Genomic DNA, 18,478 nt, shown 5'->3' on the forward strand with positions numbered 1-18,478 from the left:
TCTGATATGAAACTTACATGAGTCTTTGGACTGAACCAGGGCTATCCATCACAATGAACATGATTTTCTTGTCCTGTCTTCTGTCCGTCTTCTCCCTTTGTTTCTCCTTCCCTACCAGCATGAGAGAGAGAATGTGGGCTCCATGTAGGGCAGGGAGGGGAGGAGGGGATACTCAAGGGGAAACAGCCAAGTTGTAAATTACATAGCCTTGCAATTTAAAAAAACACCTTATTGTACTTCCTTTTCTTTAGCACACACTAAGATCCCCTCCCCTTCCCCGTGGCTAAACATCTGTGTGTGGGGTGGGGGTTACTTGGAGCTGCAGATCTGTACTCACCTTCTTGCAAACAGCTACTCATCCAGGGGCGTAGCTAGCGGGGAGAGGAGACCCGTGGTGTTTGCCCCTCTCCCCAGAGGCCCCTCGGACGAAGATAATGAAGAGAATAGGGAGGAATGGAAGTGGGGGGCCCTCAGGAGCTGGGGAGCCCAGGTACTTTGAACCTATCTGTTCAATTATAGCTACAATAGGGTTGCCATGTCCCCCAGAATTTAGGGTAGCCCCCGGATTTTGGCTCCTCCCCCCAGCTTTTAAATTCCACCCCGATTTACACAGATTTCAAATGCGCTGCCCAGATTTTACTCTGGATCCTATCACATAGGAGGGCAGAGAAGGAGGGGAAAGTTTTCAAATCTGTCATATAAATAAATGAATAAATAAAATGCAAATTAGGTTTAGCATAATTTGCATAATATGCAGATTAGGCCACCCAGATTTGGGGAGCTTGAATATGGCAATCCTAAACTATACCCTTGTGATCATTCCTCCTGACCATCCTTGATTCTGAAGTGATCCATTTGCTCACTTTAGTTGCCAGCCCCCTCTAGTGTGCTCTGCCTTTATTTGCCAAGTTTCTTCTCACTAGCCTCTTGGCCTGTAGGCACAAGGGTGGGTCCCCATATGTGCATCTCCACCCTGCATCTTTACTCAGATTTCAACAGGGCTTATTCCTAGGTAAGTAAATGTAAGGCTGAGCTATGTGCCTCCCTTGAGTTTGTGCATGTTTATTCAGAAGCCCAAGAGGGTTCAATAGGATGAATCCCTAGTTTGGGACTGAAGAAATCCGAGGGACGTTATCAATCCATCATTTCCCCCTTAGGCTTAAGTTCACCCCCTTTTCAGGGCAACACAAGTACAGCTGTGTAACTGACTTCTTTCCCCGCCTGCTGCCTCGGTTGCTGTTGCTTGTTTTGGTCTTTGCTGTTAATGCCTCTCCCAGCCACTAGTGTGGTTGTTGCTTCCTCCAGGGCCAGGACATCCCCAACTGGCAAGTGGAACGCATGAGCCACACATCAGGCGCCCACGGACTCAGCCTCACACTCTGCTTGTGCTTGACCATCTTGACCCCATTATCAGTTACCAGCCACATTGATACCAGCTTGATTTCTGCTGTGTAGGGCATGTCCATAACTTCGAATGTGAAAGAAGACCCATCTGAATACTACCTTGCATGTCCCACCGAACCTGGAGAGGAGAGCTGGTCTTGTGGTAGCAAGTATGACTTGTCCCTTTAGCTAAGCAGGGTCTGCCCTGGTTGCATATGAATGGGAGACTAGAAGTGTGAGTACTGTAAGATATTCCCCTCAGGGGATGGAGCCGCTCTGGGAAGAGCATCTAGGTTCCAAATTCCCTCCCTGGCATCATCTCCAAGATAGGGCTGAGAGAGATTCCTGCCTGCAACCTTGGAGAAACCGCTGCCAGTCTGTGAAGACAATACTGAACTAGATAGACCAATGGTCTGACTCAGTATATGGCAGCTTCCTATGTTCCTATGCCAGTGCCAGCTGTCCTTGGATCATCTCTCTGCAGGGAGACGTAAATGAGAACACAAGGAAAGCCCTGCTGGACCAGGCCCAGTGCATCGACCTTTTGCACCAACTGTCCTAATGACCACTAGGGGCACTGGGAGTAGAGGTAGTGAGTGAGGGTCTCCTTACCTGTCCCTACTCTATGACCCCAGGACTGACTCTTCAGCACTTCCTGTGCTGAGTCAAAATCCTTCCCTTCCTCCTAGAGAGCAGATGGAAACATTTCTCTCTCTGCTCACCTATTCATTATGTAGTCCTTTAGATTAGTTTCAGGTCTTTCCTATCCGTGTACTTAACCAATAAATACTTAGTATTTAGTTCTATAAGGATCTCCACGTGTATTTTCTCTAAACAGCTGCAACCACTAAACCATCCTCTGCTACCCACTCTGCAACTAGAGTATGTGCCCATTCCTTAGTGCTGTGCTGTTTTACCCACTGGGGTAAAAATTAACAACCTCTAACACCACGAGGCAGGCATTCCTGGAGTTGAGTCACTCTGTGTTTCCAGACGGAGAAATACTGTTTGCAAATGTGAAATACCTGCACTAATGATGTATTTGCTGCCCTCCTCACCCACATGGCCAGTCCCCCCTGGCAGCTTTTATTTGACCATGTTACAGTGAAAAGCTCTTCCTCTGCAGCTCGGTCTGACACCTTGGTCCTCCTCCACCTTGTCCTGCAATTCCACGAGGAGGAGGAGAGGACAGAAGAGAGTATGATCGGAGGCGATGAGAGGAGACTGGCATGAAGGAGCTTCTCTGTCCCTCTTGCCGAGATCTAGAGCAGCAGGTGGGGAGGGCCATAGTATTTCGATGACGACAATAGGAGGCAGGTGGGGTGTCCTCTGCAACCTTGCTGTACGTGCCTCTCCTATGCAGAGAGGGATGAGGCTCCTCATAGATGCTGGGTAGATCATCAGTGTGTACATGTGAGGGGATGAAAGGGCTCCTTTCTCTTGGCAATGCTGCTGGTTCTTGGACTGCTCTGGAAACATCTTGCTGACTTTTCGCTGCAAAGACAGAATCAAAGAGTTACTGCTGAAAGGGACTCCCTGCACCCCAGAGACCGTCCATGCCCACCTCTCGAGTGAGACAAGACTCCTGGCCCCTCAGTTCTTCCCAGCAGATGCTCCTCCATTCTCTCCCTAACAACCCACAGGGAAGCAGATCCCACAAGCTTTCTGGGCACTTGCTACTTAAGAACATAAGAACATATAAGAACATAAGAACAGCCCTGTGCTGGATCAGGCCCAAGGCCCATCTAGTCCAGCATCCTGTTTCACACAGTGGCCCACCAGATGCCACTGGAAGCCTCCAGGCAGGAGTTGAGGGCATGCCCTCCCTCCTGCTGTTACTCCCCTGCAACTGGTACTCAGAGGCATCCTGCCTTTGAGGTTGGAGAGGGCCCGCAGCCACCAGACTAGTAGCCATTGATAGACCTGTCCACCATGAATCTGTCTAAGCCCCTTTTAAAGCCATCCAAGCTGGTGGCCATCACCACATCCCATGGCAAATAATTCTATAGTTTATTTATGTGCTATGACAGCACCTTCCCCACAGAGTCTGTTGGATGTTTCCCCATCTCTGAGATGGTAGCTCACCCCTTGCATATTCCACTTACCCTCAACAGTAATGCAAGACTTCCAGAGACTTACTGCAAATACAAATAAATGAGGGTGTTAGTATTTCTGTTTGCCCTGTGAGAAAGAGATTCCCAGAATCCCATATCCCTTTTCCTTTCTATTATTCCACTCATCACCATCCTTCCAAATTAGGTTTGATCTGTGCATACACTTTAGGTATTTAAAATGAATAATAATTTCAAGTCGTACGTAAAAGATCTTCTACTTCTTCTTCTTTTATGTCCCGCAGTGGCAGATACAACACTCTGGATAGGTGCTGGGTATACTTTGCCAGAGCCCAGGGATCCAGGATTAGACTACAAATCCATTACCGTGGGGTGGGGGGTGGCTGAATTGAGCATCACAGTTATGCAAACTTATTTTCCTTTACTCTATGTGGGGTGGGTGTGTCTCTGGATTCTGTAGGATGACCTGAAATTTGCTGGAGCCAGTCAGAAGCAGAGGTAGAAGCAAAATAACTCAGTGGGCACCTGGCCTGGCCATCTTCTAGGATGGAAAGAGAGATTGTTGCCAGTCTATGTGATTGCCTCTCTTGAGAACCACAAGTCCCAGAATCCTTTGCTTCCTACTACATTACAGTGCACAAGGAGAAGCTAACAGGCTGAGAGAGCACCAAAATTATCAAGGAGAGGGGACCACTTCCTGAAGCAACCCCCACCCGCAAGACTGGCCAGCCTGTATCAGCAGCCACTTTTTATACTCAAATCCACTAACTGAGCAAAGAGGCATCTTTTAAAAGTGGTGATTCTCTTTATTTAGCACGGGGAAAGCAACTGGCCCTATCCATCCCCAGCACAGCATCCCTACAGTGGCTGCTGCTGGTGTCTATCTTATGTTTCTTTTTTAGATTGTGAGCCTTTTGGGGACAAGGAGCCATTTTATTTATCTATTTATTTCTGTATGTAAACCGCTTTGAGAACTTTGGTTGAAAAGCAGTATATAAATATTTGTTGTGTTCGTATTCAAATTTCACGCCTCTTGTGGAACACCACGAGAGGGGTAGGATCGGGTGACCCCTGGCACTTCCTGCAATATAGGATCACAGCTGTGTGGAATCCTGAAGTGGTGGGGGCAGCCCACTCACAAGGCCATCTCTTCCTTGGTCAACACAACCACCCCTCCTGCTGTACAACTGTGGCACAGGGGTCTCCTTCTGCTCAGCGTGGCAATTCTGCCATCCTTTGGGGAACGTGAGAAACTCCAGCCTTCCTCTCTACCCTAGAACTAGAGAGAGGGTGGGAAGGCATTGTCTCTGCAACTGTGCTGGGCTTCCAAGCCACCCCTCCAAGCACCTCTGAATCCCAGCACAACCATAGAGAACAGTCCCTGCTCCAAGCTGGACTCCAAGGAAAGAGAAGAGAGGGGCCAACAAGCAGCCTAACCCTCCACCACCAATAAACCAAAGTTTTCCATTGCATGTGAGGGGAGGGGTTGATTTCTGACAATCTCCCTTTCCCTGCGCAGCCTCCTGAAAAGAGGTCCCTCAGGGTTCCCCAGCCCACATCTATTAGGTACTTTGACAGAGAAAAATGTGATACTCTTATGTCTGGCTATAAATACAAATCAGGCCATCAGAAACTATGATGCTTCATAAAATCTGTTCACTGCATTGAAAACGAAGGCCTTTGTAACCCCACAACATCTGGAGAGGATCTGGTGATGCCCTGCATTGGTTTTCAAATGTAAAGGGAATTAAAAAGCTAAAACAGCAATCAGTCCTCCAATTTTTAAAACCAGACAAGGCCTTTCCACAGTTTGGCTCTGACAATGCAGCAACTGGAGGAACCAGAGGAACCAAAACCACATTTTGGTTCCTGTAAAATGCCATAAAATAAAAGTTGTGCCATTGAGTCAGTGCTGACTCCTGGCAACCACAGAGCCCTGGTATTGGTAGAATACAGGAGGGCTTTACCATTGCCATCTCCCTTTCAGCATCTTCCTATATCGCTACTGTCCGATATAGTTGTTTCCCAACATACCAGTGGGGATTCGAACCAGCAACCTCTTGCTCCCTAGGCAAGTTACTTCCCTGCTGCGCCACAGTTCTGTTATTTCAGAAATGCAAACCATGTCTTCTTTTGTACCTCATGAGATGATACTATGGGGTGGGATCCTGCAGCAAAGGGGTGGGTCTGTCCTCCAAGCTTGACCCAGGCTTGAAAAACCAATGCTGGGCATCACCGGATCCCCCCAAATGTTGCAGGGTAACAAAGGCCTTCATTTTCAATGCAGTGAACGGTGTTATGAAGCATCATAGCAACCCTCCCATCACAGATGGAATGTCATGGGAACCAGAAAAGCCCAGATCTTTCCTGGTGCCACTCCTTCCAGAGAGCAGGCCTCACTTAGAACAACTGCTGGGCGGATGAGCCTTTCCTGAAAAGGAACAAAGCCGGGGAAATTCAAACCCGAGGACCAATCCAGATGACGGGGCTTTCTCACACAGGGATTTCTCACACAGCCTCCAGCAGAAGCTTTGGCTTGTTAGTCTGTCCCAAGTGGGCCCTGAGGAAGCAACTGACTGGGAAGCTGCTGGGAATTGGGAGGCCGCAGCCGGGGAGTCTGGAGTCAGCAGGAAAATCCCTGCTTGTGAGTACAAAGATAGGGACCAGTTCAGTCAGACGTGTGAGGAAAGTTATTTTCCTTTGTTGTACTGCTTGCATCCAATAGCAATAGCAATAGCACTTACATTTATATACCGCTTTATAGCCGAAGCTCTCTAAGCGGTTTACAATGATTTAGCATATTGCCCCCAACATTCTGGGTACTCATTTTACCGACCTCGGAAGGATGGAAGGCTGAGTCAACCTTGAGCCCCTGGTCAGGATTGAACTTGTAACCTTCTGGTTACAGGGCGGCAGTTTTACCACTGCGCCACCAGGGGCTCTGCGCCAATCCAGTGGCGTATCTAGGGAAAATAGTGCCTAGGGCAAGCACTGAAATTGCGCCCCCTGTCCAAACATCTGACACCCATCTTTGAGATAACTTTACCATAATATCAGCTGAAAAATACAAGTCAAGCTCGTTAATCTTTTAATATTTCAAAAATTATTTAGCAGTGGACGTAGCCAGACCAAAAAATGCTGGAAAACTACAAATTTCAGTATGCTGGGGCTCCTGAAATACCCAAATACTATGTGGAGGTGTACTTGGAAAACTAAACAGAAGTGCCTGTCTAATTCTCTACTATGCATTGTTGCATCACTATTATATAAGTTTTAAAAATAAATGGAGAATTTGACTTTTCCCAGATACTCTGAAAATAATTAAAGGATATGCAGAGTAAACTGTGTCACTGCTTGGAATATATTCTAGTATTTCAGAAAGACAGTTAAAATTTGAAAAAGAGAGCAAGAAACTCCCAGTGGGCCTTAATACTAAGGATTTCACACTGATTCAAAGACAAACTCACCATTAATAGCCATATTATTAAGACATCACATTTAACTCACTCATCACAAGAAACAAAGTAAGAGCAAATGAATACAATCCTAGATCATAAGCTTCAGCTCATTATTCACAAGCCCTGATTCTCTGTACATAGTGCCAAACTGAATATGTGTACAGTGATTTATATTATATTGAATTAAAAATAATACCTGTAGTCCCTTTTGGGGGCTTCCTAAAGGCTGGGGGGGTCTGCAAAGGTTCCCCTCTCCCCGCTGGCTTCTAGGGCCTCGCAGGGACCATTTTAGCATGTGTCATGGCCATTTTTTATTTTTTAAATGGCAGCTAAAAACAAAGTGGACACCATGCATGCTCAAATGGCCTCTGCGAGGCCTGGCCTGGCCTAGGGCCTCACAAAGGCCATTTGAGCATGTGCAGTGGCCATTGTGTTTTCAGCAGCCATTTTTTAAATTTTATGAAATGGCGCCCCCCTTCAAGTGGCGCCCGGGGCACATGCCCTGCCTGCCCCACCCTAGATATGCCCCTGCTTGCATCTGAGTTGCTGGTTTATATGAAACTCTCTTACAATCTGCTTTATGAAGAGACAGTTCTTATTGCATACTCTTGTTTTTCTTTTAATCTAACAATAAATCCTTGTTGCTGAAGTGTGCTTCTCTTCATTTTGCGTCTGCCTTAGTCACACGCCTTTGAAGGCCTAGGACGACTCAGCCCTTTTGGGGAGGGTTTTGCCACTTTAACCCCCAGAAATCTTATTTAGAGAGTGGGTTTTCCCACATTAAAATAAAGTGGATAGTGGCAACCTACTGTGAATCCTTTACAGATCAGGATTCAACCCCAATGAACCCCCCCACCTCCTCCTCTGCCTCTGGTAGGAGTCATGACAGTCACAGAAGCTGAATCTATGCTAAAGGTCCAGGGCCCAACACTGATGCATCCAGCTAATATGGATTTATCAGCTCAATGCAGTCCAGACTATCTCCTTCATCATCAGCACAATGCAAGAATGGTTCTGATTGGGATCAGCCATGCACAACACTAAAAAACAGTATGCAGATCTCTATACATGGAATAACCTTAAGTTTATATTAAGACTATCATTTAGGGACGGTGGGATTGTAAGTACCACCAATTCTGTGGGTATCTACCAATGCCAGAACACCCTAGGCAGCTTGTGCCATCTGGAGCCCTCTGCTAAAGGCTGCTCCAGACCTGAGGAACCCAACTTTTTAACCTGGCATTTTACCAAAGTAGAACAAATCGTGGGTTCATTCTACTTCAGCCGGTGATTGTCTGTGTGATCGATGCTGGGTAGATGGCTTCCTCCCTGGCCCTCCACCATTTTGTGCAACAAGGAAGGGGGAAGGAATGGCCTCGCCAAGCAGACTAGCTTTGTCCTCTTGATCCCAGCTCTAGACTCCATTGCGGCACCTCTTGTGAGAGCATGTGATGTGGCAGAGCCCGAGGCAGCTGCTGCTCATCTGAGGGGAAAGGCAGGCCAGCTCCTGCTTGCCCCCACCCCCCGCTGACCTCCACAGCCACGCGGAGATCATGCGAATGACCTCAACCAGAGGGACTCCTCCCCAGAGAAATACACACACACCCAGCCCAGCCAATGCATTCAGTTTACTTACTGATGTAAAAGACAATCCCAGTCACCAGCAGACCAGCAGCCGCAGCCGCAGCCCCAAATACAGCACCCATAATGTTGCCCATGGGCACTGAGCCTGAAATGGAACAGACACATTCAAATTGATGTTGGAGATGGACTTCCAGTGCATCGACCTTTTGCACCAACTATCCTAATGACCACTAGGGGCATTGGGAGTAGACACAGTGAGTCAGGGTCTCCCTACTCTCCCTAGAGTAGGTCTGTCCCTACTCTATGACCCTTGAACTGACTCTTCCGCACTTCCTGTGCTGAGTCACAATCCTTCCTTCCCTCCTAGCAAGCAGATGGAAACATCTTTCTCCCTCCTTACCTGTTCATTATGTAGTTCTTTAGATTAGGTTTAGTTCTTTCCTATCCAAGTTTACTTAACCAACAGCTACATAGTGTTTAGTTCTACAAGGATCTCCATGTGTTTTCTCTAAATAGCTGCAACCAGGGGCGTAACTATAATAGAGCAAGGGGAGACAGTTGTCTGGGGGCCCACTGCCTTGGGGGCCCCCCCAGAAGCCAGTCACATGACTGACTCCCCCAGCCGCGCACCCAGCTTCCCTCAGTTGTATTCATCCTCCGAAACTGATGTGAGTGTTAAGACCTGGAGCTACCAGAACAGCAAGTCTTTCTCTAGTACCATTAAATGACTTCCATCATTCACAATTTACAAAACCTTCTTTAAAATAATTTAGGATGATGTTCTATTGTGGCACATAGGATATAAATTTTACTATGCCTTTTGTTACCTCTATTCAGCCTCATTTAAGATTTCGTTACTTCATGAGCTGAGCTTCAGTGAGGGGAGCCCCATTTTAAAATCTCGTTTCTGGGCCCACTCCAACCTTGCTACGCCCCTGGCTGCAACAACTAAACTATCCTCTGCTACCCACTCTGTGACTGGAGTATGTGCCCATTCCTTAGTGCTCTGCTGTTTTACCTATTGAGGGTAAAAATTAACCTCTAACAATTGAGACTGACAGCTGGTCTCCAAAGACTCAGCAGAGATCCTTGAACAGGAGCTGCTGCAGGTGGAGCCATGTGCTGTCTGCACGCAAAGAGGTGCTCTTCCTCTCAGCCATGCAGCTTTGCTCCTGCAGAATCCTCCTCATGGAGACCCACCAGAGCCCAGCATTCCAGGCCTACAGGGAAGCCATCACAGCTTTCTTTTTACATCAGAAGGCCTTTTGCGACATGCTATGGCCTGGTAGTTTTAGCACACACTCAGCCCATTCACAGCAATAAACATTCAGAATTTCTGCCTCTCCTGTGCCGAGAAGAGCCACCTTTACTTCCCAGCATCACTCTGGTCACCACCTGTTGGCAGTCCTATCTCCCCCACCGCTGGTTCAACACAAGAGCATATCACCTGCTTCACACCCAGAACACATACAGGATCTAATGGGTTAATGCAAGCTGCAGTGCTGTTTAGAGGGCCTTCCTTCCTCCCTGAGAGAAAGTTCACCCCCTAGAACTTGCCACACCCTCCCTCCCCTGCAGTCTCTTACCAGGGTCCTCCCAGGCCAAGTCGAGAGGCTTCTGCAGGCCATCGTGTTCCACATGGCACCGATAAAGATCCCTCTCCTTGGGGTCAATCTCACTGTTGAGCCAGGTGTGGAAGGTTCCATCTGAGTTGGGAGTGACTCCTCCACGGAAGGTCTCCTGCTCCCAGACCTCTCTGTTCTTCCTCCAGGTGGCATCAATCTCCTTGGGGTAGAAGCCGTGGGCATGGCAGGTGAGGATCTCAAGGCCATCAGGGCCCACCTGGCGTGTTACCTTCATTGCTGGGGGCTCTGTGAAAATGGCACCATTAGAATTCATACTGTCATCCGTCTCCTCCCAAGCCATCCCCGCTTCCCTTCCTCACCTGTTCTCAGCAGAGTCTCCTTTGCATAGTCCAGGTATTTTTGTAGGTTTTCAATACATTCTTTCTCTAGGTAACCTTTCCATTTCACACCAATGGCCTGTTCAGCCTCCCACTTCCTCTTAGTCACTTGTGCCTTGTCATCAGCTGCTATCCAGGTGAAGGTCTCCTCGTCCAGGCTGATGAAGTCCCTCCCATCATAGCCGCACTGCATGTACCTTCCAGTCTGCTTCTCATCTTTGTTCAGCTCACAGCCAACCCGGCACTGCCAGGTATGAAGCCCTGAAGATGACACATGATATAGGATCAACAGAGCCACAGAGTTTTAGGCTCTCCCCTTCCGAAACCTAAATCTCCAGGGGGGTTCCCACCACCACCCTGCACTTGTTGCAACCAACATAAGTGACAAGTACTGGTGGAGGGAGTGTGAAAGGAGACTTTTGCATTGGAGTGTTTATATTTAAACATTGCTGTCTGCCATTTTCTTCCTTTGCTACAGTTCCTTACTAGCAAGGATAAAACTGCTGAAGTTAAGCCATTTCCTTCCACACCTCTTTCAAAAAGAAAGATGGCTTTGCTCTCTGTTTTGCACTCCCAGAGAGATGCTCAGCCGGGCCTTCCTCCACCTCAACTACCTGCTCTCAGAAGATGGAAAATGATACGGACATGTCTACCCGGATGGATTCCAAGACCCCCAGGTAGTGATGGTGGAGGGAGTGTGAGGAGGAGGAGGAGGAGTCTGGAAAGGGCAGAGCCTTCAGCACCTGCCAAGGAGGCTGAACAATCGATTCCACTGAGCCCCAGGAAAGGAACTTCCTGTTATTGTGTATAGGCAGGAAGTGGGCAGAGGCAGGGGAGGATATATTCAGATTAAGAAATAGTCACTGAGCGTAGACTAAATAAGAGGGGGGGAGGAGAGATACATGCCCAGGAAAAATGGATTTTACATCAGTGCCAGGCCCCTCCCTCTCCAAGAAAAGGAATTAATTTAGAAGCCATCTGCCTTCAGGGGTGGGGACATGGATACTGTTCTACCGGAACTTGCAGGTACAGTGGTGGAAATGGATGGCACGGCCTGCTTCCCAGTTCATCTCATATGTCAGCTCCCACCTGGGGAACACACAGAACAGCCTCCGTCAAGACTTCCCTCTGGAGGCATGAAAGGGAGGTATATTACAGGGCTGTCCATAGGGCAGGGACTTCCTCCCCGCTGCATCTCCTCTGGCTGCAGTCAATTTGAGAAAGGAGACTATTATCCTGGGAGGAGTGTTGGAAGTTAAAGGACTTTGTGCTGTCTCTTTGCCTCAGACAGTGGAGGACAGACTAGTAAGTCAGAGGGCTAGAGAGTCAAGACATTGGTCATCACTTCTCCACTGCTCTGATGCTATCCCTTTAAAATGTAGATTGCTACTCTTAGGGATTCAGATTCCTCCTTCCTCTCTCTCTTCCTACCTGCCCCTCTACCTTGCAACATGGCAAGCCTCTCTCCCTGCACCATATGTGCAGAGAAGATGCAGAATCCATCTGCATCCAGCTAGATAGATAGATTAGAGATCCTAACTCCTCACTTTCCTATCTAGAATGGAGTTCCTTAATAAATGCCTTTTATATTGATTTGAAACTATGAATTGGCTCCAAGTTACTTTACTCTCAGCACACACGCATGCCTAACTAAACTACCGCTGTGTTGTGCCTCTGTGTACTCTGCTATAATGAGAAAGGGATTCTCTCACCACAGAGAATTTCCAACAAGGAGAAGACTCCTTCTCCCTTCCTGGCAGCACATGCATCTCATCTCCTGTCCCTGGGGTTAGAAATAAGGGGCATCAAATCCAAGGTCACCTCCACTCTGGTTGCAGAAAGTTCGCAGGGTTGGGAGGGCCAGCCTGAAGAAGAAACCAAGGCTTTCCTATCCCAATGAACCGAAGTGGCACAGAGGGGTGGGTGGTGGGAAAGGAGATGTGTGTGCAGAGGGTGTTCACTCCCCTACCTTTCATTTTAGTTAAATTGATGGTGGAGACTTCTTTCCTGGGGGGCACCTCCCTTTCCTGCCAACCATTTCGCTTCCCCACCTCCCATTGTTAGGTGGGGAAAATATCAAACCCATCCCACCCCCACTCACCCCCACTCTGATTGTAGCGAGTCTGCAGGATCACCAGGGCCTGCTGGAAGAAGAACTCGGCATCTCGAGCATGATGGGTCTCCCGCTCCCAGAACCGAGCATCCTCTGCCTTCTCCATCCAGGGGACTTGTGGCTGGTCCTTCCTTGTGTTGCTGTCATAACGAGTGATGAGTTGGTCATCCACATATCCCAACTGAGTGAACCAGGGTAGGCCCTGGATGGATTCTGAGACCCCCAGGTAGAGATGGTGCAAGGTGTGTGAGGAGGAGTCTGGAAAGGAAGAGAGAAAGGCAGAGTTAAGTGAGTCTTCAGCCCAGGGAACCCCAAATCACATATGTCACAGCAGCCCCCACCCCAAGTTCAAAAGCCCAGGATATGTTTGCATAAAATATGGACTGGGGGAGGTTTCTGTCTATCAAAAAAAATTATTATTTAAATACAGCTTTTCAGCAAAGATGTTCTCAGAGCAGTTTGATTGATTTTTTTGTTTAATTACTGTCAAGTTGGTGTCGACTCTTAGCGACCATATAGATAGATTCTCTCCAGGATGATCTGTCTTCAACTTGGTCTTTAAGGTCTCACAGTGGTGCATTCATTGTTTACATAGGAGCAGTTTACGTAGGAAAAAATAAGAGGAAGATAGTTCCCTTTCCCCAAAGGGTTCACAACATAAAAGTAACACAAGGCAGACACCAGCAACAGCCACTGGAGGGATGCTATGCTGGGGTTGGATAGGGACACATGTTCTCCCCTGCAAAGTATAAAAGAGCCACCACTTGAAAAGGTGCTTCTTTGCTCAGTTAGCAGGGATAAAATCTGGGGCGGAGCCACCATTGGGCGAACAACCCAGGCTGCACCCAATAACGGGCAAAACTGACAATGAAGCCCTGACACGCCCCCCGCGTCTGATGTCAGATGCGGGGGTGCTAGTTTAACTCCCAAGCGGGGGCCCTGTGGCCCCCGTTCGGGAGTTAAATGGCTGCTGCATTCACGGTGCGGCCAGGAGCAGCTCTTCTCTGCCTTAAGGCAGGGAAGAGCCACTCCTGGCTGTGCTGCGAATGCAGCCCCAGCCCCAGACTAGCTGCCAAAAGGGCCATGCGGCCCCTTCGGGAGTTAGCACCCATGTCTGACATCAGACATGGGGGGGCGGGGTGAGCGGGGCCACCACCACCGCCGCACACGGGCCACTGGAAGCCAGGCTCCATGCCTGGATAAAATACCCTAGACAGGAGGAGGGTCTCTGGAGAGAGGAATCTCCAGGAAGCCAAAGAAGATGGGCAATAATAAGAGGGGGAAGGAGGTGAGGGAGCCAAGTGGCCAGGGGAGCTGAGAGGAAGAATAGGGAGGTGGGGGGAGAAGCCTTTGGAGGCCAATCAAGGAGAGTGATGAAAGGAGTAGTATGAGAACAGGAAAGGGAATAGCTGGGTGGATGGCTGCCATCCCCAGAACAGGAGGAGAGGGAGGAGAAAGGAACGGAAAGAGGAGTGCAAAGCTGAAGTGGCAGAGGGGAAACCGTTAGCATCCCTTCTTCACCTCCTTTAAAGCTGAAAGGGGTCAGCTTGGGAGCTCCCTCAGGATGTGGTGCAAGGAGAGGCAGCATCGGATGCCCAAAGACCTTGGCCTACTTCTGCAGAATTATACAATTTAGGAATTTGTAGGGGGCCACTCTTCAGATGGAGAACCCCAAGCCTGTCCCCCTTTTCGTGTGACAAAAAAAAAAATGCATGGAGTGCACCTGCATGCACACAACATTCAGCTGGGTTCAAGTTCTGCCCTCTCTTCCCAGCACAAGAGAGAGCTTAGCCAGAGGAGCCCTCCAATAGAAGGGCAGTTGTTTTATAGGAACATAGGAAGCTGCCAAATACGGAGTCAGACCATTAGTCTATCTAGCTCAGTATTGTCTACACCAGAGATTCTCAATGTTGGGTCCCTAGATGTTATTGGACTTCAATTCCCATAATCCCCAACTAAAGGCCACTAGGGCTGGGGATTATGGGAGTTGAAGTCCAATAACATCTGGGGACCCAACGTTGAGAATCCCTTGTGTACGCCACGCCTGCTCAATTTAGCCCCACCCCCAGCTGTTTTTGGTTTACAACTACCATAATCCCCAATAGCCAGGGATTACGGGAGTTGTAGCATCGCTGCCACAGAGTGGTAGGCAGCTTCACTATCATCCCTCCAAGGAACCCAGAACAAGAACTGGAAAGAACCCCAGCTAACTGGGCAAAGAGGCACCTTTTTAATGTGGTGATTCCCTTTATTGGGCAAGGGGAGAGCAACTGGCCCCATCCACCCCCAGCACAGCACCTCCAGTGACTGTTGCTGGTGTCTATCTTATGTTTCTTTTTAGAATGTGAGCCCTTTGGGGACAGGGAGCCATCTTATTTGTTATTTCTCTGTGTAAACTGCCCTGAGCCATTTTTGGAAGGGCGGAATAGAAATCGAATTATTAATCATCATCATCATCGACATAGCAATACCAGGTGATAGCAGAATAGAAGGAAAAGAAATAGAAAAAAATAACAAAATACAAAGATCTACAAATTGAAATTGAAAGGCTGTGGCAGAAGAAGACCAAAATAATCCCAGTAGTAATTGGCGCCCCTAGGTGCAATTCCAAAACACCTTGAAGAGCACCTTGAAGAGAGCCAGCGTGGTGAAGTGGTTAGAGTGCTGGACTAGGACCGGGGAGCCCCGAGTTCAAATCCCCATTCAGCCATGAAACTAGCTGGGTGACTCTGGGCCAGTCACTTCTCTCTCAGCCTAACCTACTTCACAGGTTTGTTGTGAGGAGAAACTCAAGTATGTAGTACACCGCTCTGGGCTCCTTGGAGGAAGAGCGGGATATAAATGTAACAACAACAACAACAACAACATCAACAACAACATCATAGGGGCCACAGAAATCACCATCAGCCAATTACAAAAAGCAACTTTACAGGGAACAGCCTATATTCTGCAACGATATCTATAATAACAAGAGCAACAATATTGATAATAAAATTCTGACATCCCAGGTCCTTGGGAAGGACTCGATGTCTGGATAAAATGAACCAGTCAATAACACCTGTCTGACTGTGTATATAATAAATAATTATTATTATTAATAATAATGGAAAGCATAAATATGCTTGTGCATATTTGTGGAAATAATAATAAAGTGGTGGCTCCATCTTATATTCAGAAGTAGACCAGTTCTCCCTGTTCAACCCAGTTCAGCTGAGCACAGCATCCCTTCTTCAGTGGCCAGCCGTTGCTGGTGTCTCCCTTGTCCTGTCTATTAAAACCCAAAGCAAAAGAGGGCAGCAGGCCTGCACAATTTTGGCCCTCCAGGTAGTTTTTGGACTACAACTCCCATCACCCCTAACTATTGGCTCCTGTGTCTAAGGATTATGGGAGTTATAGTCCAACAATAGCTAGAGGGCCAAAGTTGTGCAACCCAACTCAGCTGTGATTTTTCTTCTCAGCGTTTCCAAACGCTGAAGGAACAACCGCTGGCTGAGAGGCATCGGTCTTGTCCTTGGAGCTGGGACGGGAGTTTGGCCACAATAGAAACTCTCTTGCCCGCCTCCGATACACTATCTGCCTAGCAACCACTGACGAAATCAGGACTCTTCCCCAATTGGCTGAATGGAATCCCTGTTGAAATCGGGGGGCGCGCGCGCACCCAATGCATTTCCCCTGGGATCGAACTTTCTCCCAGGGCTAATGCCTACCTCTTTCCTCTTTAAACTCTACCCCGTCACCTCAATTCATACACAATGACTACGTTTCAAGGATGCTTGTTGCATTAGGGAGCACGAGTTCTAAATCAACCGGACAGAACAATACGGAGGAGGCCGGTGCCCCAGAGCGCTTACAAAACACATACAAGTGAGAATACAAACAGGAAAAAGGATACACACACACCCGCTCCATTTTGGATGGAGAACCCCACCTACTCCCCTTTTCCCAGGCCCTAGGGAACCGCACCGCCCAGAAGGCTGGTGCAAGTGTTCTCTCCACCATATCTGCTTAGGAGGACGCATCCTCACTTCTTGTCCCAAGGCCAGCATCTCTAAGCAGAGGTGCTCCCTCCTGGCACCGCGGTGGGGTAGCCAGCTGTGACCCACTCAGTCAGCAGCAGTCATTGAGAGGGGTCTCTCCCCCCCCCCCACAACTAGGAAGGAAATGCTCTAAAACTGCCTCCCAGATATTTGGCTGAGGCAGATCCTCCCCTCCTCCCCAGCGCATGGGGTTCTTCTTTAGCCCTTGGAGTCACTCACCAGATCTGCCCGGCAATGGAATGGCAGAACCTGGCCCCAGGAGGATGCAGAAGGGCAGCCACATCTTCACCGGAAGGAGAGGCTCCTAGCAGACACAACCATCACCAGAGGACACAAAGAGAGCATTTCCAATCACTACCTCTTAGATAAGAGGCTTCCTGCAGGCAATGTTTTATACAGGAGGCATGTGTGATAAAACTGCCTTAGGGGCAGTGCCAAGGTAACTGGGAAATGTGTCACCTGACTTGCTTTGGAGGTTCTCTTTAACCCTCTCTGGCCAGGGACTTTCCAATGCAAAGCATGAGGTTTGTGCAGGAAACTGGAGAACAGCTCTTCCATCTCCCTTGGCCATCTATCTATTTATAGAATTCTCCTGAATGTGCCTTGGAATGTGGTCCCAGCACCCAGCTGATTGGCTGGGCAGCGGATGCACCTAATTGGCTGAGGCACACCCAGGAGGATTGGCTGGGTGGCAGATGCACCTGATTGGCTGAGGCTCACCCAGGAGGATTGGTTGCCATGGCAGCAGGCCTGGCCCAGCAGTGGAGACAAGGCCCAGGAGGGGGAAAGAAAGTGCGGGGGCAGAAGTGGCTGTGGGGAGGAGATGTGGCTGGGCCCGGAAGCAGAGACTGGGGCAGAAGGTGGGGGGGAAGAGGTAACCACCAGCCCCAAAGAGTGCACAGATGCTTTGTGTGGGGTCAACTAGTTTCTTATGAATTTTGACATGCACAGCTGTTTGACTTGCATGTGGCTTTCAAGAGGACGCTACTGTGAGTGAGCTGAATTCAGCAAACAGAAACACATTACAGGTCTCATTTTCCTCCCACCCACCACTTTATCTACTGAAATCATTTTTTTTCCTCTTCCCTGCTTTTTAAATTTGCAGGGCTGGTTTAAGCCTACCGCAGATACTGCAACTGAAATGACATCTCTGGCTATTTTTAAAAAACATTTGAAAATGCTTTTTTTTTTTTAACCCAAGCCTTCTCAGGTTTTTAATTTTAAAATGCTGTTTGTTAATTTTATGGTTTTTAAATTATTATATTGTTTTAACTTTTATATGTGCCACCCACAAGCCACCCACCTCCTCCTTGCCACCACCATTATTTCTCCCCACTGCCAATGCTGCCGCCGCCTCCTCAGGCCAGTGAGGCTTTGCCCGCTGTCTGCCCACCTCTTCAGGCCGGCGGGGCTTTGCCCGCCTGCCTCCGCCTCCTCGCCGCCGCCATTATTTCTCTCCGCTTCAGTGGTGGAATTCTCGCACACTCTCTGTCAGCCAATCACCTCCTCCCCCTCTGTCAGCCAATTGCCTCCTTTCTGCTACGTCCCCACGCATGGCCCATCTTGGAGAGTTAATTATATAGATAGATGGTGTTCTGCAGCCATGCTAGTTCGGGAATAAGCAAGAACTTTTAATTCCCCTCTCTCTGTAGCCCCTGGTTATGCTGTTATTCAAACTTCATTGTGACCTTGAAACGTATATCCTATCATACCATTATATCATACCACAGGCACCATGAATATTGCAATCCCAAGTTTATGTCAAAACAGGCATTTACGATAATCACTTCTGCCTCTGAACATGTTGATTCTGTGGTAGGAGGTGTGTGCGTGCACGTGTGCACATGCGTGCCTGTGGACACCTTTGG

General features: G+C 48.5%; 1 protein-coding gene across 8 annotated transcripts in view; it reads right to left on the reverse strand.

Annotated features, from left to right (window-relative positions):
- LOC128342295 (major histocompatibility complex class I-related gene protein-like) overlaps nucleotides 1-18,088 on the reverse strand; it is a 65,955-nt gene extending 47,867 nt beyond the window's left edge. For 2 of the 8 annotated variants that reach the window (XR_008314894.1, XM_053289454.1), the window contains exons 1-7: nucleotides 16,830-17,172; nucleotides 12,562-12,831; nucleotides 10,443-10,721; nucleotides 10,084-10,368; nucleotides 8,550-8,642; nucleotides 3,489-3,521; nucleotides 2,734-2,877 (exon numbers count right to left, since the gene is read on the reverse strand). Coding sequence is in view for 7 of the 8 variants with exons in the window: in XM_053289454.1 (XP_053145429.1) it covers nucleotides 2,734-2,877; nucleotides 3,489-3,521; nucleotides 8,550-8,642; nucleotides 10,084-10,368; nucleotides 10,443-10,721; nucleotides 12,562-12,831; nucleotides 16,830-16,893 (1,168 nt within the window). In the remaining variant the exon portion in view is untranslated. Of the gene's footprint in view, nucleotides 1-2,733; nucleotides 2,878-3,488; nucleotides 3,522-8,549; nucleotides 8,643-10,083; nucleotides 10,369-10,442; nucleotides 10,722-12,561; nucleotides 12,832-16,008; nucleotides 16,125-16,829; nucleotides 17,173-17,913 lie in introns of those variants that run through there. The other 6 variants (XM_053289449.1, XM_053289447.1, XM_053289448.1 and 3 more) reach the window with 6 other exon arrangements.
- Between the last annotated feature and the right edge of the window lie 390 nt (nucleotides 18,089-18,478).

The sequence above is a fragment of the Hemicordylus capensis genome, chromosome 2 (assembly GCF_027244095.1).
Source record: "Hemicordylus capensis ecotype Gifberg chromosome 2, rHemCap1.1.pri, whole genome shotgun sequence".
Taxonomy (NCBI): domain Eukaryota; kingdom Metazoa; phylum Chordata; class Lepidosauria; order Squamata; family Cordylidae; genus Hemicordylus; species Hemicordylus capensis.